Genomic DNA, 25,150 nt, shown 5'->3' on the forward strand with positions numbered 1-25,150 from the left:
TTAGAATAATTAAAAAGTTTCTTTTGAATAAAATATTTGCAATTAAAAATCACACTCAATTTTCTCTTTTATTTTCACCCCAGTAACTTATTAAAATAAGCATTATGGAAGTTTACACGGACTTTTGGCCCTCTGTAATAATCTTTCATTCTGCGTTTAAATTTTTCAAAAATATTTATTAGTTTTCTCAGGATTCGAAAAAAATTAATACATTTAAAACACATTGAAAATTTTGACATGCGTCAAAATTTTACATTTTGCTCCGTTCCCCTTATTATAAATAAAACGAATAGAAAAAGAGTAAAAAACACATTTATTGAAGCTTTTAAGTGTCTAACAAGAGGGAACTTGACGACTATTCTAATTGTCAAAGAACTTTTATAAAACTAGTACCTTCTACACAACCAATTATTTCTTTGGTTGTTGCCTGTCTCAAAATTGCTTGCCACATGAATCTTCCATTTATTGGTATGAAACTGTCGACTTCAAATTTCGTAATCATCGGATAGTTGTGTAGTGTATAGTTACCCTAAAAATATGAGCAATCTCAATAATTTTGTGGGAAATGTAGAGTGAAAAATAGTCAAACAAAGAGGAAAAACATATTAATTTATTGTAACACAAAGTTTACAAAATTAGGTACTTAACCCTTTTTGCAGGGGCGTAACAGAGGCCCCCGCAGTATGAAGCTTGCGGGAGGGCCCCAATATGGCAGGGGCCCCATCTTGTCGTCTAATACATATATGTAAAAATGTGTTATTGTTGTATTATTTTACGCATATATACGCAACGTTTTTTAAGCAATGCAGTATCTAGATATTGAAATGAAGTTGCCCATCAGATAGATAGTATCGTATGTACCTATGTATTAATAAAATTGTACATACCTATATTCGATTATTTTTGAAAAAATTTGGATTTATCGTAAAAAAAGTTTTTTATTGTAAAAAAATGCCATTTTTTTTTTAAATAATATAAAAAGTATTATCAAGGGCGGATCCAGAGAGCCCCCTCTCGAGAAATATTTAAAATAATATAAATTTAAATATTTGCAGTTCAAATTTAGTGTTTTTAGTTTCAAACACATATCCCGCTTGCTAAAAGAAAAATGTTTTTAGCTTTGTACTGAACGGTAGTAAAGGTTGTGCTAAACGGGATAAAGTGCGAGGTAACCTAAGCTATGCATGTATCATAAAAAAGTTCTTGGCCCCCTCGAAAATCGGTCTTGAGTATTAGTGATACGAAAACTCTCAAATAGTAAAGAAATGTAGGTTTTGCTTTTCTAAATATATTGGTTTTATTTTGTTTTTCTGTAAGACAAAAATTGTTTAAAATATGGCTATTCAAAATTTGCATATACTCGTGATTAATGACTCGTTAAAGCCCTTTCAAATAAAACTCATTCAAGAATAAGAAATTTGAACCGGTGAAACTTACGGGTCATATAAAAAAAGTTAAGTAATTTGTAAAGCGGTAATGATTAGTTTCATTTGAGGTGCTTCATTTTTTGGTATTTCACGTTGAAATATTCGATTTGGAATTTGACGAATAAGAACAATTTTTCATGAGCTAAAAATTTGCATTTACTGGGTCCATAGACTTCATTTTTATATAAGCTACATTTTTGCTACTTACTTACGAATATTTACTTTTTGAGTTATTTGCGAAAAACCATCTGAAAATGTGTTGTTTTTTTGTTGGACATTTTCACTCGTAATTAACTCGAAAAGTATTGACTGGACCAGTTTGGTGGTGACATTGATAATTACACGGTATCGCCGTATTTCACGTTCATTTACTGGGCTATAACACATATAAGTTTTTGTTACACATGTCGCATTAAGTAATTTTTAAAGGGGGCCCCATTGCCAATTCTGCAGGGGAGGGGCGACATATTTTGTTACGCCACTGCCTTTTGTAAAACTTATAAATTTTTGAGGACAATCTTACTCAAATAATTAAGCGCTATAAGAACTTACACTGATACACCAAAGGAATGACGATTGAAGAAGAAAAGAATTGAAACCAAACTCGAAAAATAGAAATATTTCGAATATAATATTAGAGTCGACAGGGAAAATCAGACTTGTGAGATAACAAGAAGAATAAATAAACTCTGTTGAGCTGTCCTCCTCCCCTTGCAGAAATTAAAAAACATTTTACGAACTATTTATGAGCTTTCGTATCTCGCAAATTAAAAATTTTGAGCTTGTTACACTGGGCAGGAATTTAATATTTTAATGCTGAGTCACTACTACTTAAAAATAGGTATATTGAAATCGGTCCTCGCGGCAAAATTACGAACTATTTAGGAGCTTTCGAAGTGATATAGTTTCGATTTTTGAGCTCATCCCCCTCATCATCAAACAACCCTTGAATTGATTCAACTTAACAATTAACATATATCGTATCGCGAATATAATTCGTATTGGTACGAACATTATTCGCACTTTTAATTATATTGGTCAATTATATTAGTCCTGGTTACTGGATAATTGTCAAGGCCATAGTCCAAAAAAATAATAAGAAGGAAGATAAGATTCAGGTTATGTTATTAAAACGTAAACAATTGTATGTAGTAAATAAAATTAGTTATTAAAATGCAGTAACTGCAAGCAAAATACAATTCCGCTATTCTCGCACGATCGTTTCTCTTATCCCCTCCAAGTACTTGCACACCGCGAATAGAGTATAAACTCTAAAAATAAACACGCGCATTTCCATCATTGAGCTACATGCTGCTTTCTTCACAAGAAAACAAGAAAGCTGCCTAAGAGATAATTGTTCATACCGTTCAATAATATATGAGCTCACAAAATACGCGCATTTCGATCATTTAATTGCAATTATTTCTATTATATAGTGCAATCACTGAAGGTAAGAATCAACTATTACCTTCAATTTCGTTGAACTTCCATCGATTTTCACGGAAATTTTTTGAGATGGCTTGAGGATACCTCAAGAAACAAAAGTGAGATGGTGCCAACTTTCGCTTTTACCCTAGGGGGTGGATATCACCTCTTCTAGGAGGTGAAGAATATCTCATTAAAAATAATCCCACAAATCAATAGAGGGACAAATTATAAGCCAAATTTGTTATATAAAGGTATTATACAGTGCGGTGGAATAAGTGTTGCCCCCCCTGTTAACTTGTTAATTTTAAGAATATAAGCAAAACGCTCGGACAGGTCGATTTTTAAAGTAACCATAGTATATTATAGCATCAACGTTTCGAACTTTACGCGATCTATCTTCAGGTGACAGCCATAACTTTGATTTTTTTAAATGGGAAAGTACATCATGTGATACCTCATTTAAAAGCTCTTGAAATACTGATTTCAAAAATGTATAATACTTTAATCCTGTTTGAGAGCGTAGGCGCAAAATTTCGGTCGAATTCTTTCTAAATGCAATCATTTTTTTCAAATCCTGAAAAAACGAATAAATATATTTGAAAAATTTCAACGCAGAATGAAATATTACAGTATTATCGATGGTCCAAAGTCCCTGCGAGCTCCTATAATGTTTATTTTAATAAGTCACAGTGGTGAAAACAAGAGAAAATTTAGTGTGATTTGTAATTTCAAATATATCATTCAAAAGAAACTTTTTGTTTATTCTAAGGGACTGTCAACCCTCCGTAATAATATATTCTTTCATTCTGCGTTTAAATTTTTCAAAAATACTTATTAGTTTTCTCAGAATTCAAAAAAAATAAATGCGTTTAAAAAGTGTTCGACCGAAATTTTGCGCCTACGATCTCAAAAAGGATTAAAGTATTACACATTTTTGAAATCAGTATTTCAAAATCTGTTAAATGAGGTGTCACATGATGTACTTTACTATTTAAAAAAATCAAAATTATTGCTGTCACCGGAAGAGGGATCGCGTAAGTTCGAAACGTTGATGCTATAATATACTATGGTTAGTTTAAAAATCGACCTGTCCGAGCGTTTTGCTTATATTCTTAAAATAAACAAGTTAACAGGGGGAATCAACACTTATTCCACCGCACTGTATATTATTTGTTATATAAAAATTTGTTTTTCATAAACAACTCAACTATAAGTTTTTACAAAAAAGTTTTAATTGCCAAAATTGAAGCTAATAATAAATATAATAAACTCTTTACTTGAAAAACCTTTTAATATTAATTTAAAGTGAGTTAATTGAATGTATATTTTTTTCGGCTAGTACTCACATCGAAAAATCCAAGCTTAAATAACGGAAAAACGATGCATTCATTAACATACATAATTACTAATAGTCCGTTCTTTAACGGTAAAATATTGCAAAACCTCTAAATTTTAAAAAACCGCTTGGATTGACATGAAATTTGGCATACACATAGCTAACAAGTCAAAGAAAAAAAGTGATATTGTGCCGATATGTGCTTTTGCACCTAGGGGTAGTTTTCACCCCCTCTTGGGGGTAAAAAAATATTCGTCTAAAGAAAGTCAGGAAATGGATAAACTGGCTAATTTTAAGTAACTTTTGTTCTATAGAGTTTTTTCACTAAGTCAATACTTTTCGAGTTATTTGGCAGTAAATATGTTCATTTTTTCAACAAAATAACTACGCTTTTAGATGTTTTTTCGCAAATAACTCAAATAGTAAGTATTTTGTCGAAAAAACATTCTTAGCAAAAATATAGCCTGTAAAAAACTTTAAAAAATGGTGTATACATCACGTCTCTACACCTAGCAGAAACAGAATCATAGCTAATGAAAAATAGGTTCATATTCGTCAAATTCCAAATGGAATACTTTAACGTGAAATAACCAAAAATGAAGCACATTTCGGGGAAAACTTATTACAACTTATTTAAAGTGTTTAAAAAAAGCTTCATTTTTGTTTTATAAAAAAAATTTCTAGCGTCAAAATTAAACAAGTTACGCTCAAAATAATGTTAGTCCCTTTTGGTTTTGGTAAAAAAAATCGAGAAAATCACCCCCTAATTAGTATCTTAAATGAACTTAATCGTTACGACTTCACAAGTTTCTTGACTCGTGTATATATTGTTTATATGATCTGTAAGTTTCATCGGTTCAAAGTCCTTACTATTGAAAGGACTGTAGTTAAAAGGGGTTGAACGAGTCACTGATCACGAATGTATGCAAATTTAGAAACACCAAATCTTAATCAATTTTTGTCTAACATAAAAACAGAAAAATACATGATATTCAGAAAAGCAAATCTGACTTTTTTGTTTTTCGAGATTTTTGGTATCTCTAACAATTTTTAAGTTATTTTGAAAAAAAAAACCATATTTTTCAAAATTTAAATTTTTAAAAATTTTACTTTGAAACCAAATTTTTTCAAAAATAAGCACTTTGAATCGATTAAACTTACAGATCATATAAAGACACTATAAGTAAAATAATTTGTGGAGCGGTAACTATTAATTTCATTTAAGTTGCTAATTAGGGGTTGGTCTTCCCGATTTTTTTTGCAAAAACAAAAGGGACCAACTTTATTTTGAGCGTAACTTGCTTAAATTTAATGCTAGATACTTTTTGTAAAACAGAAATAAAGCTTTTTTTAAACATTTTAAAAAAGTTATAATGGATTTTCCCCAAAAAGTGCTTAATTTTTTCGATATTTCACGTCGAAATATTCTATTTAAAATTTGGTGAATATGAATCTATTTTTCATTGGCTATAACTCTAGTTCTACGAGATCCAGAGACCTAACGCGTACACCGTTTTTTTACTTTTTTATAGGCTATATTTTTGCTAAGAACGTTTTTTTCGACAAAATACTTACTTATTGAGTTATTTGCGAAAAACCGTCTAAAAATGTGGTTATTTTGTTGAAAAATGAACATATTCACTCGCAAATAACTCGAAAAGTGTTGACTTTGCGAAAAAGCTCTATAGAACAAAAGTTACTTAACATTAGTTAGTTTACCCATTTCCGGACTTATTTTGGACATATATTTTTTCACCCCCAAGAGGGGGTGAAAGTCACCCCCAGGGCAAAAGCACACATCGGCACAATATCACTTTTTTTCTTTGACATGTAAGCTATGCGCATGCCAAATTTCATGTAAATCCAAGCGGTTCTTTAAAATTTAGAGCAAAAACCGTGAAAGAATGGACTATAAACAGAATCACATAATTACTCGACTCTGCAACAGAATCACTTGGAGAGAGAAAAGTATCGAATACTCACATATTAAAGAAGAAAACCCCGTGGTTTAGAGAGGAAGTTAAGATAAAATGCGAAGAGAAGAAGAAAGCCTTTTTACAATACAGAACAAAACAAACACAACAGGCATACAACCACTACAAACAAATCAGAAACGAAACGAATACTTTAGTGAGGCAAATAAAAAGGGAGCACTGGCAGCGTTTCTCAAAACCGATGGAAGACGACTTCTACGGAACACAAAAAGAAGTATGGAGAATGATCAGAGGACAAAGAAAGGAGATGAACGAATTAATAAAAGCGAAACACATTCAGAAGGAAACACGGGCAGACTACTTCCGATCTCTATTTGCTAAAGGCGACGATAATGAACCACCAACACCTGAAGTTACGACAAATGAAGAAATAAGCATCGAGGAGGGAGAGGTAAAGGAAGCATTAAGAAAATTAAAAAATAGAAACTCTCCAGGAGAGGACAGAATATCGAACGAACTCCTAAAGTACGGAGGACAAGATATAACTAAACAGCTATTAAAACTAATACAAAAAATAATAGAACAAAATAGAATACCACAAGAATGGAGATCAAGCATCCTAATACCTCTCTTAAAAAAAGAAGACAAATCAGACCCGGAGAATTACAGAGGGATTAACTTATTAAACACAATATTAAAATTAACAACAAAAGTGATAACAAACAAATTGAATGAAATTATAACATTAGCAGAAGAACAACAAGGTTTTAGGTCGTGAAGGTCATGCACTGACGCTATATTTATAATGAGGCAATTTCAAGAGAAATCGTTGGAATACAACAAACCGGCATATTTATGTTTCGTGGACCTTAAGAAAGCATTTAACAGGGTCGCATTAAAGGACGTTATCCACTTGTTATACTCGAGAGAGTTACCTCTGGGAATAATTAAAACGATAAAAAACATCTAATAGAACAACACAATAAAAGTAAAAGTGGAAGATGAACTAACTGACCCAATTGAAGCCGGCAATGGGATAAGATAGGGGGATTCCTTGAGTCCTTTATTGTTCAACCTGATCATGGACGAAATAATAAAAAAAGTAAGAACTAAAAAAGGATACCAAATGGGAGAAAAACAACTTTAAATAATCTGCTATGCGGACGATGCAATACTAATCTCTCACAGTGAAGATGATTTACAACGTATGTTGCACCAATTCAACATAATCGCCAGAAAATTTAACATGTTAATTTCCTCAAAAAAGACAAAATGCATGGTTATAATAGCAAATCCAATAAGATGTAAATTGGAGCTGGAAGGTCAGATAATAGAACAAGTGATGGAGTTTAAATACCTAGGCATCACACTATATAGCTACGGAAGGCTCGAAACAGAAGTGGAAGATCAAGTGAATATAGCAAACAGAGCCGCAGGTTGCCTGAATGACACAATATGGAGAAATAAAAATATCGGAAAAGAAACTAAAGGCAGAATTTACAAAACAGTCATCAGACCAATAATGACATACGCGGCAGAAACACGACCCGGCACAGAGAGGACAAAAAGATTGCTCGAAACAGTGGAGATGAAAACCCTTCAAAAAATCGATGGTAAGACTCTATGGGACAGAGCTAGAAGTACAGATACACGACGGAGATGCAAGGTGTGAATAGAATGGAATGACCACATAAGCCGAATGACAACAAATAGGGTAATCAGGACAGCGAGAGACGGTTCCCCAATAGGAAGACGATCAGTGGGAAGACCACAAAAACGATGGAACGACAACTTACTAGAAGCACATTGAAAAAACAGACAGAGTAATGTCTATAAAAAAAAAGAAGAAGAATTACTAAACACTTGTCAAAGTACTTAGAAATGCCTATCAAATGAGCTCCAGAAGATAACATCAGAAATGCTCCAAAAGTTTTTCCAAAAAAATGTTATTGCTTTTTTAGAATAATTCCGTTAATTTTTATGATATGAGGTTCATCCAAAAACGAAAAAGGATACGAATTTTTAAAAGTGTAAAATTCGTGAATACGATTGGTGATAATTTTACATACATAATACATAACTTTTGAAACTAGTTATGTGTATATACTTACAGCAGGAAATGGACATCTGTCAGGATGCTCAATCCCAAAGCCAGTGAACATGTACTTTACTTGTTCAGGATAATGTTGCTGTATGACACTACATATGTCTGGTACGTATGGAATGAAAGGAATACTCAGCCATTTTCCATTCATCCATTTAGCCGACAAAATTGTTCCCTAAAATAATAATTAAATTGTTGTTAAGATTCTCTTTTATAAGAAGACCATTTCTTAAGCAGGGATGGAGAATGTTCAATCCGGTCCATGTAGATATTGTGGGTCTACCTACTTTTAACTTCCACCCGCTGAGAAAAGCATGCTGGAGAACTTGTGTGGTAGTACCTCAGTATATTTTCTCTACTACACAACTATTCCCCATCGCATCTAATTCAGTCCTCTACTCTGCTCTACACGACTTCTACGGAACACAAAAGGAAATATGGAGAATGATCAGAGGACAAAGAAAAGAGATGAGCGTACTATTAAAAACGAACAACACTCAGAAGTAAACTTGGGCAGACTATTTTCTATCTCTATGTATGAACCACTCACACCTTTAGTGATAAAAAACGAATAATTAAAAATTGAAGAAGTGGAGGTAAAGGAAGCATTAAGGAAATTAAAAAATCGAAAATCACCAGGAAAGGACAGAATATCGAATGAACTCCTAAATTACGAAGGATAAGATCTAACCAAACAACTATTACAACTAATACAAAAAATGATAGAACAAAACAGAATATCACAAGAATGGAAATCAAGCATCCTAATATGTTTCTTCAAAAAGGGAAACACATCGGATCAAATCAAATGACAATGAATTAATTTATTAAACACAACACTAAACTTAACGATCAAAGTGATAACAAGCAAACTGAACAAAATTATAACATCAGCAGAAAAACAACAAGGTTTTAAGTCGGGAAGATCATGAACCCACTCGACGCTATATTTATACTGAGGCAGGTTTACCTAAGAGAAATCATTAGAATACAACAAACTGGCAATTTATGTTTCGTGGAAATTAAAATGGCATTTGACCGGGTCAAATTAAAGTACGTTATCCATTTATTGAAATAATTGAAAATTGAGGCTTTTGAGATATGGCTTTATCGTCGAATCCTGAAGATATCTTATACCGACCACATTACTAATGAGGGTGTTTTGCTGAGAATGCAAAAAGAAAAAGAGCTGTTAATCAAAATAAAAACAGCCAAAATCGAATACCTCGGTCACATCATGAGGAACAGTGAAAGATATGGACTGCTGCAACCGGTCTTACAGGGAAAAGTAGAGGGAAAGCGAGGACCAGGAAGGCGAAGGATTTCGTGGCTGAAAAATCTACGTACGTGGTTCAACACAACCACTACAAATCTTTTCAGAGCAGCAGTGTGCAAAGTACAGATTGCCATGATGGTCGCCAACATCCGAAACGGATAGGCACTACAAGAAGAAGATCCATTTATTGTACGCAAGAGAGGTGCCTAGGAATAATTAAAACGATCGAAAATATCTACCAAAACAACACAATAAAAGTAAACGTAGATGAAGAACTAACTGACCCAATTGAAGCTAGCAACGAGATAAGAGACGGAGACTCCCTGAGTCCTCTATTATTCAACCTAATCATGGATGAAATAATAAAAATAAGAACTAAAAAGGATACCAAATAGGAGAAAAACAATTTAACATGCTATTTTCCCCAAAAAAGACCAAATGCATAGTTCTTCTTAGCCTTCTATCGTCCACGTTTGGACATAGGCCTCTCCCAACTCCTTCCATCGGTCTCTATCCTGAGCAACATATTTCCAATTCGTTCCGGCTACTCTTTTAATATCATCAACCCATCTCATCTGTGGTCTTCCTCTCGGTCATTTACTTTGGTAAGGTCTCCAATGTTGTATCGTGGCATTCCAACGTTGGTCTTTTTGTCTAACAGTGTGGCCTGCAAAGCTCCATTTAAGTTTGGCAACTTTTGTTGTTATGTCCTCGACTTTTGTTTTTGATCTTACCCAGTCGCTCCTCTTTTTATCTGACAGTCGTATACCTAACATTGCTCTTTCCATAGCTCTTTCTGTTGTGGCTAGTTTATTCATATTTGCCTTGGTTAGGGTCCAGGTTTGACACCCATATGTCATGATAGGAAGGATGCACTGGTTAAACACTTTGGTCCTCAAATATTGAGGTATTTTGCGGTTCTTAAGTATCCAACCAAGTTTTCCAAATCCTGCCCATGCTAGTCTTGCTCTCCTATTAATTTCCGCACTTTGGTTTTCTTTGTCCTAGGTAGATATATTCCTGGACTTTTTCTATCTCAGAAGAGAAAAGTGAGATAGAAAAAGATAGAATGCATAGTTATGACAGCAAATCTAGCTGGAGAGTCAGATAATAGAACAAGTCATGGATTTTAAATATCTCGGTATCACACTATCTAGCTACGGAAACCTCGAAACAGAAGTGGAAGATCAAGTGAATAAAGCAAACCGAGCCGCAGTTTGCCTGAAGGAAACAATATGTAGAAATAAAAATATCGGAAAAGAAGTGAAAGGCAGAATTTACAAAACAGTCATCAGACCAATACTGATATACGCAGCAGAAACACGACATGATGTAGAAAAGACAAAAAGGATGCTTGAAACAGCGAAGATGAAATTCCTTTGAAAAATCGATGGTAAGACATTATGGGATAGAGCTAGAACTGCAGATATACGACGGAGATGCAAGGTGAACAACATTAATAACTTGGTAAAAAACAGAAGAGTAGAATTGAACGACCACATAAGCTGAATTACAACAAATAAAGTAGTAAGGACAGAGAGGGACGGTTCCCCAATAGGAAGACTGGAACTGGAACATTGAAAAACAGACACAGTCATATCTACACAAAAAGAAGAAGAAGACTATGTTGCATTATAAAAGTCCTTTCATCACAAAACAAATCTTAGAGGCTCTAATTCGAGCTACCGAGAATCAATCTAACCAACAACTCTATTGCGATCTTCTCACTTAAGCCCATCTTATGTATACTCTCACCTTTTTTACTCAACCATGAAAAATCATTGCCACATCTCTGAGCAAGCCTTAACCAAAATGTCATAGAAGTGTATTCATACTACCCTGCACTCAACTTCAAACGTTGGAATCAGTATGGTTGTATATTGCAAGCGGGTTTGTCATTCGGTGAATTATCATAAATAAATCCCCCTTTATAGTCTAGTCGCAACATAGGGGGTCCCGTGGACACTTTTAGTTCGTCGCGATTTGATGGTGGTATTACAGATTTTTGGGTCGCTGAATCCAATTGAAGTGGTCTGGAAGCCCAAATGTGGTGCGTTTAATTGTTATTAACAAATTATGGTAAAATTCGGTGTTTTTCAGGAATTATTAGAAGCCCTGTAAATAAATTTATAGTGTTAAGGCCTTCTCTGGTGTATTTTTGGTCGCTGAATCGAATGCGACTAGTCGCGATTACTCAAAATATGTTCTTATTTTGTTAATAACAAAATAATAGTTTATTCGCCGAAAAGTTCGAAATGCGCTATCTATAGCAAGTTTGTGATCTTTTTCATAGTATTTTTATACGCTAAATCGATTGCCGCTAGTCGTGATAGCTTAAACCACATTCCGATTTTGTTATTAATAAATTATTGCAAAAATAACGGTTTACAGTACGTTCACTCATGGTTTTTGCTCTAAGTTAAAAAAACCACTTGGATTGACATTGACTTTGGCATACACATGGCCCCCGTAACCGGGCGTGCAACGCGTGCGGCGCACGCGGGCGTAACATCAAAGGGGCGCCAAACCGAAGGTTTGGTAAATAAGAAATATTTATTTTAAATAAGATAATCATTTTTAATATACAATTTTAATTATTTCATGAACAGCTAGAGAAATCTCAAAAATCAAATATTGTGTTATTACTGAAAAAATAATTATTCCCTTCCTGCAATGTTGAACTTACTCCGTCAAAAATATATTACATTTTGTTGTTCCTTCCTAATTTTTTTCTTTGAAGTAGATTGAATTACGCTTGGCATACCGTCCAATCGATTTTATGTTGTAAACTAAAGTGACACTCAAAATAGTAAGATAAACATCAAACCACACTCCTTGACGAGTAGAAATATAAATTAACACCCATAAAACGCAACTTAACAGTTTTACTCCAACAAGAACATAACTTGCTGGATCAAGCAGTTATACTCCTATAAAGTGAATCTTTTACTCGAATTTATGATAATTACCCTTAAGTAAACAAATACTCTATGAATTATGATTATGTATTTGACTTGAGTATCTTTTCCCTTCTCGCCTATGTGTTTATTAGGCACAAACAGTATTTACTGTTACTGGTGAACGGGTGGTTTCCTGCAGTAAAAGGTTTAAAATTTTATTTTATATTGGTATTAATAATTACCTACGACTATTATTGCAATATCCTCTGGGTTTGTTTTGCCCTGATTTTAAACTTTTGCTTTCGTGTAAAAAATATTGGACAATCTTTTTTATTTGTTGATATTTTAAGTGATGTGGAAATTAAATTAATTGTGAAAAATCATTGCATAGAATAATAATAATTCATTTTATATAGTTATAATCGGGTTTCCTCTAATAAATTCCACAATTTACAATTTATTTTGAAAAAAAAAGAAAATAATTAAGACATTGTGTCTGCGTAACTTGGAATCATATGGGAAACTTTTTTATTATTAATTTTACGGAAAAAAATTATTCTTCATAAAATGCTTGGCATAGTCTAAAAACTAAAATGCAACCAAATATAAAATTGTGTCATTATGAGTATCAAAAATATGAATTTCGATCAAGAGTACCTTATATTTCACATATAATCGAATATTTTCGAATATCGAAAATTATTATTATGAAAAGTTGTTTGGAATTAATTAAAAACTACGTTTTAATATGCAAATTACATCCTTTTAATTGAAATTTTTTTTCTCAAATTACAGATACCCAACGCCCTTTTCATTTACTACGAATAATGCGATAACTCTTTTATTGTTATTGATTAATTAATTAATAATAATAAAAGAGTTATCACATTATTTGTAATAATTGAAAAGGGCTAATTTTTAATAATAAAAGACTTATCACATTATTTCTAATAAAGGAAAAGGGCGTTGTTGAAAAGTACAATTAATGTACGATAAAAAGTTCTTTCTAAAAAGCTTTGCATGGTCTAAAATCTAAGATGCAACCATCAAATCCTAAATTTTTTTCAATTTTATATGAGATATATTATGTAAAAAAATATGAGTTTCGATCAAAAGTAAAGTGCCTTTCTAGATCACAACATATTGCAATTAGAAGGATGTATGTAATTGCATATAGAAACATAGTTTTTAATGCTTAACAATTTTTAATAATAACTTTTCAATATTGTGAAAACTAAACGCATTTTGCTCTTGATATTTTTTGACATACCTCATTCATAAAATTTGATATTTGATGGTTGCATTCTGAGTTCTAGACAACGCAGAACTTTTTATGAAAAATAACTTTTTCTCGTAAAATCAATAACAAAACAGTTTCCCATATGGTTCCTAGTTATGTAGACACCCTGTATAAAATTTGTTTGAAAACTTTGAAAAGACAAAATATTATTGTTTATTTACTTAAATGTACATTTTAAATTAAATATGCAGGGTGCTTCATTAATTTTGCAAAAATTTTAAGGGGAAAGGCGCAAAATGCCGCCTGTCAAAAATTTCAATGTGTTTTAAATGTATTCATTTTTTTCGAATCCTGAGAAAACTAATAAGTATTTTTTAAAAATTTAAACGCAGAATGAAAGATAACGTTATTGCCAAGGGCCAACAGTACCTTAAAATAAATAAAAAGTTTTTTTTTGAATTAAATATTTGCAATTATTAAAAATCACACTACATTTTCTCTTTTATCTTCACCCCTGTAACTTATTAAAATAAACATTATAGAAGTTTTCAGGGAATTTTGGCCTCAGTAATAATGTAATCGTTCATTTTGGGTTTAAATCTTTCAAAAATATTTATTAGTTTTTGATAGTAGATTTAAAGGGCGCTAAAATATGTCCCGCACGCGGGTGCCAATCAGCCTTGCGGGGGCCCTGGGCATACACGTAGCTAACATGTCAAACAAAACACGTGGTATTGTGGCGATGTTTGCTATTACCCTGGGGGTGAGTTTCACCCATTTTCAAGGGTGAAAAAAGAAACCTTTAAAATAAGTCCGGAAGTGGATAAACTGATTAATTCTAAGCAACTTTTGTTTTATTTTCTATACAGTTTTTTTCAATAAGTCAATACTTTTCGAGTTATTTGGTTGTTTTGTTGAAAAATGAACATATTTCACTCGCAAATAACTCGAAAAGTATTGACTTAGTGAAAAAACTGAATAGAACAAACGTTGCTTAGAATTAATAAGTTTATCCAATTCCGGACTTATTTTAAAGGTTTCTTCTATCACCTCCGAAACGGGGTGAAACTCACACCCAGGGTAAAAGCACAAATCGGCACAATATTACTTGTTTTGTTTGACATGTTAGCTACGTGCTTGCTAAATTTCATGTCATTCAAAATGGTTTTTTTTTATTTAGAGCAAAAACCGTGAGTAAACGTATTATAAACTGTTATTTTTGCAATAATTTATTGATAACAAAGTCGGAACGTGGTTTAAGCTATCACGACCAGCGGCAATCGATTTAGCGTATAAAAATAATATGAAAAAGACTACAAACTTGCTGTAGTTAACGCATTTCGAGCTTTTCGGTGAATAAACAATTATTTTCTTATTAACAAAATAAGAACATATTTTGAGTAATCGCGACCAGTCGTATTCGATTCAGCCACCAAAATACACCAGAGAAGACCTTAACACTATCAATTTATTTATAGGGCTTCTAATAATTCCTGAAAAACACCTAATTTTACCATAATTTGTTAATAACAATTAAACGCACCACATTTGGGCTTCAACTTCCATTGGATTCAGTGACCCAAAAAACCTATAATACCACTATCAGATCGCGGCGAACTAAAAGTGTCCACGGGACCCCCTATGTTGCGAAGACTATTAGTGTTCCACAACAGTTAACAGTGATAATCCTTTACAAGTACCTGCCTATTACTACCTTTCACAGCCGCTGCCATGAAGAACGGCAACGTTGTCAAAAAATTCTCATTTAGTTCGCATGGGACTATCATTGTACACTGCATTGCATGTTTGAAATATAGACCTGGATCCCGCGTAAGAAAAAAAAGTTGATTAATAGCAAGCTGAAAATTTGTTAATAGCTTAACGGTGTCTAGTCGGACAAACATTGATGCACGGGAACACTGAAACAGGGGAAGTTTTAACGGTGGAGCATGATAAACGTGTCGTCCTGACAAGTTTATGATGGTGAAAAATAGCAAGTTGTTTTTAAGTTTATTCAATAGCCAACATTATATAATATATGAAAAAATGTTTGTCCGACAAAAAGGTTGGGCATTTTAACGAGTCCGACACGTAGAAGATGTCACATCACAGGAACTATGTTGGTGATGAATAGCAGTCTGTTTTTGCATGAGAGTTTAATGAAAGGTTAAAAAAGCAATTGGAAGTTCTGTCGGACAAAATGAATGGGAAATTTTCCTAGTTGGACATTCTAAACACGTAAGATATAGACAAAAATGTTGGTGATAAATAGCAAGCTAATTTTGATTTGTTTATGTACAAATTATATTTTGTAACGCAAAAAGTTATATGTCGGACAAAAAGTTTGGGCAAATCGAAGAAAATGAATAAAAAACATTTTTTCAGAATGACTTAGTCACATATTGATAAAGCTATTTTAGTTGTATATTATTATTTATATTCACATATTTGCATGTGCATATATATCATGCACACTCCAAAAACAGTGAGGTAAGTATCAATGCATGTATATATTGCAAAACAATTATTTTTTTGGGTGGAGTTTGTTCTAGATATTCTCAAAATGACAATAAAAAATGTCAAAGAACATGTGAAAGCAATCTCTTAGGGTTTTCTAATTAGGCGCATCAGAAAGTACGGAAAATTTCCTACAAAAAACGTTGTATACATTTTTTTTCCATACTCAAATCTTAACCCTGTAAACGACATTGAAAAATGTGAAGAGTCTAAAACTTCGGTGCTTATAAGAATAGACGTAAATATGACACATTATGCTTAGAAGTATGTATTAGAAGGTTGCATTTGTCAGTGTGACACTTTGTGCTATACAAAGTAGTATTTGAAAGTACATGGTCTCTGAGTTTCTGTTTGCCACTTGTGTTGGAAATTAAAATTTATATTAACTATGGAGTGTTTTTGTGTCTATTTTTGAGTGTCAACAGTTTAAATTTTAAGTCGCCAAGTCAAAAGTGAAACCATTCAACGGAACATTTTTGAGTAATTTTCGAACATTTTACAAAGTTAGTAAAATACTTAGTCATCAATTGAATGAGGTTCAATTTCCAGATAATTGTGAAAGTTCTATTGAATATCATTCTTCGTGCTATAAGGCTTTGCTTGATTGAAAAAGGGTACCTAAATAAATTATTACTAAAATTGTATAACGTAATTTTTCTCAACTTTCTACAAATGAAATAATAATGTAATTAATATGTCACATGGCAAGAAATAATTTGCTGCCAAAATAAATCGATTAGTTTAAATTTGAAGTTACGATTGCAATTTATTATGAATTATTGTCAAAAGTGACAGCTTTTCTTAAATGGAAATGTATTCATAGACATAAGGGTAGACAGGGAATACAGTGCAAAAAGTCGATAGGTGGTCTATCTATCTCTTTTAACCAAGCGGTCCCGCGCATGTGGCAGACAAAGATAGCTAGACCACTCAATCCATAATATAATTTGCCTGATCTACAATAAATGTATTACAGTGAGGTATTTAAATGATGTTGACATAAATCGAAAGATATCGATTGTAATTGATTGCAGGTACTTTTGACATAGAATAATCACCCCTTATTGAAATTTCAAAAATTATTTTTTTAAATTGTCCGACTACAAAACCTACCCCTTATTTTTTTCCGACAACAGTCATTCTTGGTAAGGAATAATTTACTTAATTAAATTTCGTCTTTGTCGGAAAGCTATTTATCACCAGCACGTTTGTCTATATCTTACCTGTTTAGAATGTCCGACTACGAAAACTTCCCATTAATTTTGTCGGACAGAACTTCCAATTGCTTTTTTACCTTTCATTAAACTCTCATGCAAAAATCAGACTGCTATTCATCACCAACATAATTCCTGTGATGTGACATGTTCTACGTGTCGGACTCGTTAAAATGCCCAACATTTTTGTCGGACAAACATTTTCCCATATATTTCATAACGTTGGCTATCGAATAAACTTAAAAACAACTTGCTATTTTTCACAATCATAAACTTGTCAGGACGACACGTTTATCATGTTCCACAATTAAAACTTCCCCTGTTCCAGTGTTCCCGTGCATCAAAGTTTGTCCGACTAGACAACGTTAAGCTATTAACAAATTTTCAGCTTGCTATTAATCAACTTATCTTTCTTACGCGGGATCCAGGTCTAATACGCTGTACATACGTTGCACAGAATAACTTACAACACCTACCTCTATATTTTCGTCCAGTGGTACTTTTGAGCTAATTTGAGACTCCAACATTTTGACTGTTCGATTGTATCTTGATAAATGAAACTTCTTCACAATATTGTCAATTTGAGCGTACTCGGGTTCCTTGCAAGTGTCCATTGTTTGAATCTCGTACAAAATTTTTGCTGAAAACTAAGTAGATGATATATGTATACAGTCGAACCCGCTTATTAGAGTAGCGGTTATAGGAATATCCCGGTTTATGGAATATAAATTCGAGGTCCCGAAACGTTTCCATTTGCCCTTTAATAAATTTATCCGTTTATTGGAATATGGTTTAGTAACCTAATACCGCTTTTTAAAATAATTTTTTCAGGTCAACCAATAAATTTTTACGTACAATTTCCTAAAGATTTTAAATCTGCCTGATATAATGGTTTGTCATTAAGAGCTTCGAAAGCTTGCTGTTTTGTATATTATTAGGGTTTGTCAGGTACCTAATAAACACTTTATTACTGTGTTATAAGTAAACGCTCCTTTCCCACAGAAAATTCAATCGTATGCCGACAAGGTCATAAAATAATTTCATTTGTCTACAAATTTCTATAGGTACATTGCCACACACTTGGCCTTTTTTTAGAAACAGCATTTTTCTATAAGATTATTTATTACCAATAGTTGATCGTTTGTTCGGAAGTCTTTTCTAAAACCCAATTCCAATTTATTGTCTAATCGTTTAGTAATTATTTTTGTAAATAGATTATAAATTTTTAATTACATAAAAAGACCTAAAACCATATGCATATACATATTATTGACATAGTATGTACTATTATAACGTATACTCGGTACACTTATTTCAGCTAGCCACCAATGTTCGGTTATTAGAATATCCCGCTTATAAGAATATTTTTGCTTGACACGAAGGCTATTCTAATAAGCGGGTTCGACTGTATTAACATATAATATAGCAAACGGTTCAACAAGGTAAGAGCACAGTTCGTTAAACCCTCTGTATATGAATAGGTACCAGTAGAATAGTACATGTTTCGCTGTGCCCTAGCTCCTCAGATATCCGGGCAGGTATGAATTCATAAGCAAAAGGTTCAACGAATGTGTCTTCAAACTTCATACCTCAGGTGAATAGCTACAAAACTGTCATCTACTCTGATGGCTAGGAATGAAAATATAGCTCGAATCGAGTCGGTTTCCTGAAGAGATGGCAGATTTGTAGTTATTCACCTGAGGTGTGATACACGAGCGGCACACCCTCAAAAAAGTGCTTAGTTTTCGAGATACTGACCACGGAGGGGTGAATGGCTAATTTTATTCATACTTTATATTTTCGACGGTGCTGAAAACGAAAATGAAGTTTACTTTGAATTTTATATGGGGAAACATTGTCAAAATCGTAATTTTAACCTAAAAATAAAAAAAATGAAATCACGTTTTTCTGCGTTTACCTCGATACAACTCTGTTCCCTTTTAATATTTTTTTCTGAAATTTTTACAGTATATAGCTCTAACATTTCTGAAGACAACAGTACTTATTTCAAGCTTTAATTCTTATTCTGATAAAGGTTATGAATTTTTCAAAGAAAAAAGTGTGTATTTGTGCATTGCAAAGTTTAATCGCAAAACTTGTGTGACGAAATTTAAAATTTAGCTTCTTAATCACCTTTATGTTAAAATAGACAGTACAAAGAAGTCTTCTAGAAAGCTTTAGGTCAAAATGTGTTATAGAAAAAAAAATAGTGCAACTTTTAATGTCGACATTATAAATCCCCAATATAACGCTTATTTTTCGAGATACTGACCATTGGTGGTGAATGGCTAATTTTGGTCTTAGATTATGTTTTTGACCGTGGTGAAAACGAAAATGAAATTTATATTAAATTTTAGGTGGTGGAATATTGTCAAAATTGCAATTGTACCCTATAAATAAAAAAAAGGAAATAACGTTTTTTGCGTTTAGCTCGCTACAACTCTGGTCCGTTTTAATATTTTTTTCTAAAGTTTGTACACTATCTATCGCTCACTTTTTTGAAGACAATGATTTCTGCTTTAAACTTTTAGTCTTATTCTAGTAAAAGTTATGAATCTTTTAAAATACAAGGTGCAGATTCGTGAATTACAAAGTTTAATCGCAAAATTTGACTGACAAAATTTAAAATATAGATTTTAAATTGAATTATATTTAAAACATGAGTACAAAAAATTTTTCTGGAAAGTTTTGGATCAAAATATTTGATAAAAACAACTTTTAATTATACTCAACGACATTGTAAATCCCCAAAATAGCGGCTATTTTTTCAAGATACTGATCATTGGTGGTGAATGGCTAATTTTGGTCTTACTTTATGTTTTTGATTGTGCTGAAAACGAATATCAAGTTTATTTTGAATTTTAGGTGGGAGAACATTGTCAAAATTGCAATTTTTCCCAAAAAATAAAAAAAAGTAAACCACGTTTTTTAATTATTAAAAGTTAAATCATACTTTGTCTATAACAAATCTAGATCTAAAACTCCCCATAAAACTTCTTTGAACTCTATGGTTTAACATACCTAAACGTAATCAAATGGATAAATTTTAAATTTTGTCACTTAATTTTTGCGATTTAACTTTGCAATTCACGAATCGGCACCTTTGATTTTTTTAAATTTAATTTATAACTTTTATGAAAAAAAGACTGGAAGACTGCAGTTGCCCTTATAGTCTTCACAAATGTGAGAGATATATGCTGTTAAAATTTCAGAAAAACATATTAAAATGGAACAGAGTTGTAGCGAGTTAAACGTAAACATTCGTGACTTTATTACTTTTTTTTGGTTAAAATTGTTATTTTGACAATGTTCCCTCACATAAAATTCAAAATAAACATCTTTTTCATTGTCAGCACCATCGAAAACATAAAATAAGACCAAAATTAGCCATTCACCGCCCATGGTCAGTATTTCGAAATATAAGCATTATTTTGGGGATGGTATAACGTCTATATTAAAAGTTGCTCAATTTTTTTTTCTATAAAGCATTTGTAACTAAAACATTCCAGAAAACTTTTTTGTACTCTATGTTTTAACATAAACGTGATTATTAAGATAAATTTCAAATTTTTCCATACAAATTTTGCGATTAAACTTTGAAATTTACGAATCTGCACCTTGTACTTTAAAAAATTCATAACTTTTACCAGAATAAGACTATTAGCTCAAAGTAGATACCATTGTCTTCAAAAAGGTGAGCAACATACAGTGTACAAACCTTAGAAAAAAATATTAAAATGGACCAGAGTTGAACTGAGTTAAACGCAAAAAAACGTGATTTCACTTTTTCTTATTTTTAGGGTAAAATTGCGATTTTGACAATATTCCCCCACCTAAAAGTTCAAATAAATTTTATTTTCGTTTTCAACATCGCCAAAGACATAATCTAAGACCAAAATTAGCCATTCACCACCCATGGTCAGTATCTCGAAAAATACCCGTTATATTGGGGATTACTTCTTTGTACTCTCTGTTGTAACGTAAATGTGATTAAAAGGCTAAAGTTTAAATTTCGTCATTCAACTTTTGCGATTAAACTTTGCATTGCACAAATCCGCACCTTTTCCTTTGAAAAATTCATAACCTTTATCCTTTATCAGAATAAGAATTAAAGCTTGAAACAGGTACTGTTGTCTTCAGAAATGTTAGAGCTATATACTGTAACAATTTCAGAAAAAAATATTAAAATTGAACAGAGTTGTAGCGAGGTAAACGCAAAAAAAACATGATTTTATTTTTATTTATTTTTAGGGTAAAATTGCGATTTTGTCAATGTTCCCCCACATGAAATTCAAAATAAATCTCATTTTCGTTTTCAGCACCGTCAAAAAAAACATACAGTATGTCTAAAATTGGCCATTCACCATTCCGTGGTCAGTACCTGATACTTTTGGGGGTGCCTCCCGCTAGCCCATGAAGTTTGAAGACACATTCGTTGAATCGTTTGCCTATCAAGGAATTGCTGATGCCAGATTTTTATTGCTAGTAGAAATATTTGTTATACTCTCCTAGCACAAAAACAATATTAATCAGTTCCTCCTTAAAAACTTAGTATCATTATCAATACGAAATTAATAAAGACGTAATTATCTTTTAAGCTACCTCATATAACATTACAAGATCTTTTGAGTTAAATAAATTACATACATTCTTCTTTTTGCGTCAATTACTTTAATTTAAAAATAATTTTTGGTCACTCTGTATAAATAATGATATTAATGTTTATATTACTGAATAGAGAATTGAACATCCTTTCAAATGAGCTACCACACTACCCCTATTCCAATTAAAAAAAAGATCGATTACGTCATCACTCCCAGATGGATAACGTCACTAGTATGAAATATATATCAAAAAATTGTAATTTAAAAATAAAAGTCGACCTATTTCGGCATTTCCTTAATATCTAATAACTACTGCCAAATATCGAGGTGGACTCTTTTCTTTGCCCCAGCCTGTGTAACTTAATTAGAATAAAATAAAAGCAAAAGGGAAATAGAAAGAAAAAGAAAAAGTAGCAAAAAAACAGAATCAGATTATCGGGTTACATCTATGAAGCAATAAAAGGAATACTAATCTATAACTAAACTATGTATCTTTTAATATAAAACTAAACTGTATCTACTAATATAACTTACGGTTGTATGAAACCAAATGCCAATCAGGCCTGCAACCAGATTAATACTAAACTTCATCTTGCAAGTTACCAGAAATTGTTTAAATTTTGGGAAATATAAGCCCATTAAAACTTTTTTAGTAATACAAAAGTTAATCGTAGTATAATTATTGAAAAGTCTGTAAAATTTGAGCCAATTATTTAATAATTATAGAATAATGATGATGACAATGATCTCAAAACTACTAGCGATATAAAAAAATTGGAGAATAAGCTACAAGTAATAATAGTATATTACTTTATGAGGCGGAGAAGCATGACTTTTCTTGACGCGCCCGATATTACGCGCCGAACGAAGTGAGGCGCGTAATAGAGGGCAAGTCAAGAAAAGTCGCTTCTTTGCCGAATAAAGTATACTATTTTTCTTCAAACGTAGCAATTTTCAACCATAAATAGTACAATTCATACGCTATTTTTACTCGAAATTAACTGTGACAACTATCAAAGTCGTCTAGATGTTAGAAATTAAAATAATTAATTCGTCGGTGGGATTTGCGTCTCCCTGGTTACAGTTGTTTGACAGTTGTTTGCAATTATTAAAGACAGCTTATGGTTGTTGCAACCGCAAGCGCAAATTTAGTGCGAAAATGGAAAACCTAAACGAAATTGAGTCATTATGAATTGTATTTTAAAATTAATTGTACTTTTAATATTATTTTAATTAAAAATATTATGTTGTGTATTATAAAACTAATTGTACTTTTAATATTACTATAAATAAAAATGATGTTTAATTGTTGTTCATGACATTTGTATTGTTGCTTTGTGACATGTTTCATATTGTTGCCATGACAACATTTTTCCCTCCGCCGTAAAGAAATGGGAAAAAAACTGCTGCCGGCGGAGACATCAAACTTTGACAGGATCAAGTTAGATAAGTAATGTCATCATTATTTGACGTTTGAAGAAAAAATGTTTTTTCTTCAAACGTCAAATAATGATGACATTACTTATCTAACTTGATCCTGTCAAAGTTTGATGTCTCCGCCGGCAGCAGTTTTTTTTTCCATTTCTTTACGGCGGAGGGAAAAATGTTGTCATGGCAACAATATGAAACATGTCACAAAGCAACAATACAAATGTCATTAACAACAATCAAACATCATTTTTATTTATAGTAATATTAAAAGTACAATTAGTTAATGAGGCATTTTCAAAATTGAAACCGTGCAAAAATGTTCCCGACTCTTGATACGCATTGGTAATTTTTTATGATATTGATGGTCGAGAACAACTTTCCGCAATCATTCCCGATGTTGGCGAATCATGAGGGTTTAAAATTTTTTGAGCATTATCGTTCTTATTTCTTATTGAATCCTCTATACCTATATCCTTCGGCAACCGTGCTTGATTTATGGTTGAAAATTGCTACGTTTGAAGAAAAAATAGTATACTTTATTCGGCAAAGAAGCAACTTTTCTTGACTTGCCCTCTATTACGCGCCTCACTTCGTTCGGCGCGTAATATCGGGCGCGTCAACAAAAGTCATGCTTCTCCGCCTCATAAAGTAATATACTATTACCTGTAGTAAAATATTCCGGATTCAAAAACAACATATTTCCTGGTTAGATTTATCTCAGAAAGACTCTCAGTCAGTACAATTCAGTACCTAAATCATGACCGCATCTTGGCAGAACAGCTTAAACGACTTCTTTCCACAAGGCTATGAACAATGAACAAAATGAGAAGCTTAAATGATTTAGGTTGGGGTATGTTTAGAAAAAAGTAACGTTTGAAATAGTCCGGAGAAGTAAGATTTTTCTCGTGACCCATCCCCCTCCAGGCCGAAACCAAATGTTTTGAGTAGTATAGTATGGACATCTATAATAATAACCTATATGTTTCCTGCAGCAGATTTTGATGATATACATAGTTATAAACAAATGAAGATCAAAAAAAGATAAATTTTCGCTTTTTTCATATATAACCATAAAGTTAAGCATTTTAGACAAATTTGAGAGTAAGAAACTCATAAATCGTCTAAAAAATTTCAATATGGAGTTCGCTGAATATGTCTATCCTTATTGCTTGCTTAGAAAATTGCAAAATAAATCATAAATTTTGAGTTTTTATAAATATTCATAACTTATGTAAAAATTAACTTAGAACCTTCTTATTAAACGAATTGCTGAGACTTCTGGTGCTTAAATTATATTTTAAATTTCAAAGCAATTGGTCAAATAGTTTAAAAGTTATTTAATTTGTTGAAAGACTGAATTTTTATACACATTTAGAAAGAAAATCAATTGTCCTTGGACAATTAGGGACGAAGTTAGCCCCCTTTTTGAATTCACATGTTTTTCAAAATAATTTTGCAGTATTTAGAATTATCTTTTGTCATTTTTTTTTAATTAAATTAATAGTATAGATCTTCTTCTTTCATAAACTATCCAAAGTATTAGGTATTAGTGTGACTTTATCATTTTCTGACTTATAACGTTGCAAAGAAATTAATTTGGGATAAACAAATTAAATACCTTTTAAACTATATGACCAATTGCTTTGAAATTTAGGATATGATTTAAGCACTAGAAGTCTCAGCATTCCGTGTAATAAGAACGTTCTAAGTTAATTTTTACATAAGTTATGAATATTTAT

General features: G+C 32.1%; 1 protein-coding gene across 1 annotated transcript in view; it reads right to left on the minus strand.

Moving 5' to 3' along the window:
- Positions 1-22,608, minus strand: part of LOC114329766 (uncharacterized) — a 50,185-nt gene extending 27,577 nt beyond the window's left edge. The window contains exons 1-3 of the mRNA XM_050642141.1: positions 22,515-22,608; positions 17,853-18,023; positions 8,237-8,404 (exon numbers count right to left, since the gene is read on the minus strand). Coding sequence (XP_050498098.1) covers positions 8,237-8,404; positions 17,853-18,023; positions 22,515-22,571 — 396 coding nt within the window. The 5' untranslated portion in view covers positions 22,572-22,608. The remainder of the gene's footprint in view (positions 1-8,236; positions 8,405-17,852; positions 18,024-22,514) is intronic.
- Between the last annotated feature and the right edge of the window lie 2,542 nt (positions 22,609-25,150).

This window comes from Diabrotica virgifera, chromosome 1 (assembly GCF_917563875.1).
Source record: "Diabrotica virgifera virgifera chromosome 1, PGI_DIABVI_V3a".
Taxonomy (NCBI): Eukaryota; Metazoa; Arthropoda; class Insecta; order Coleoptera; family Chrysomelidae; genus Diabrotica; species Diabrotica virgifera.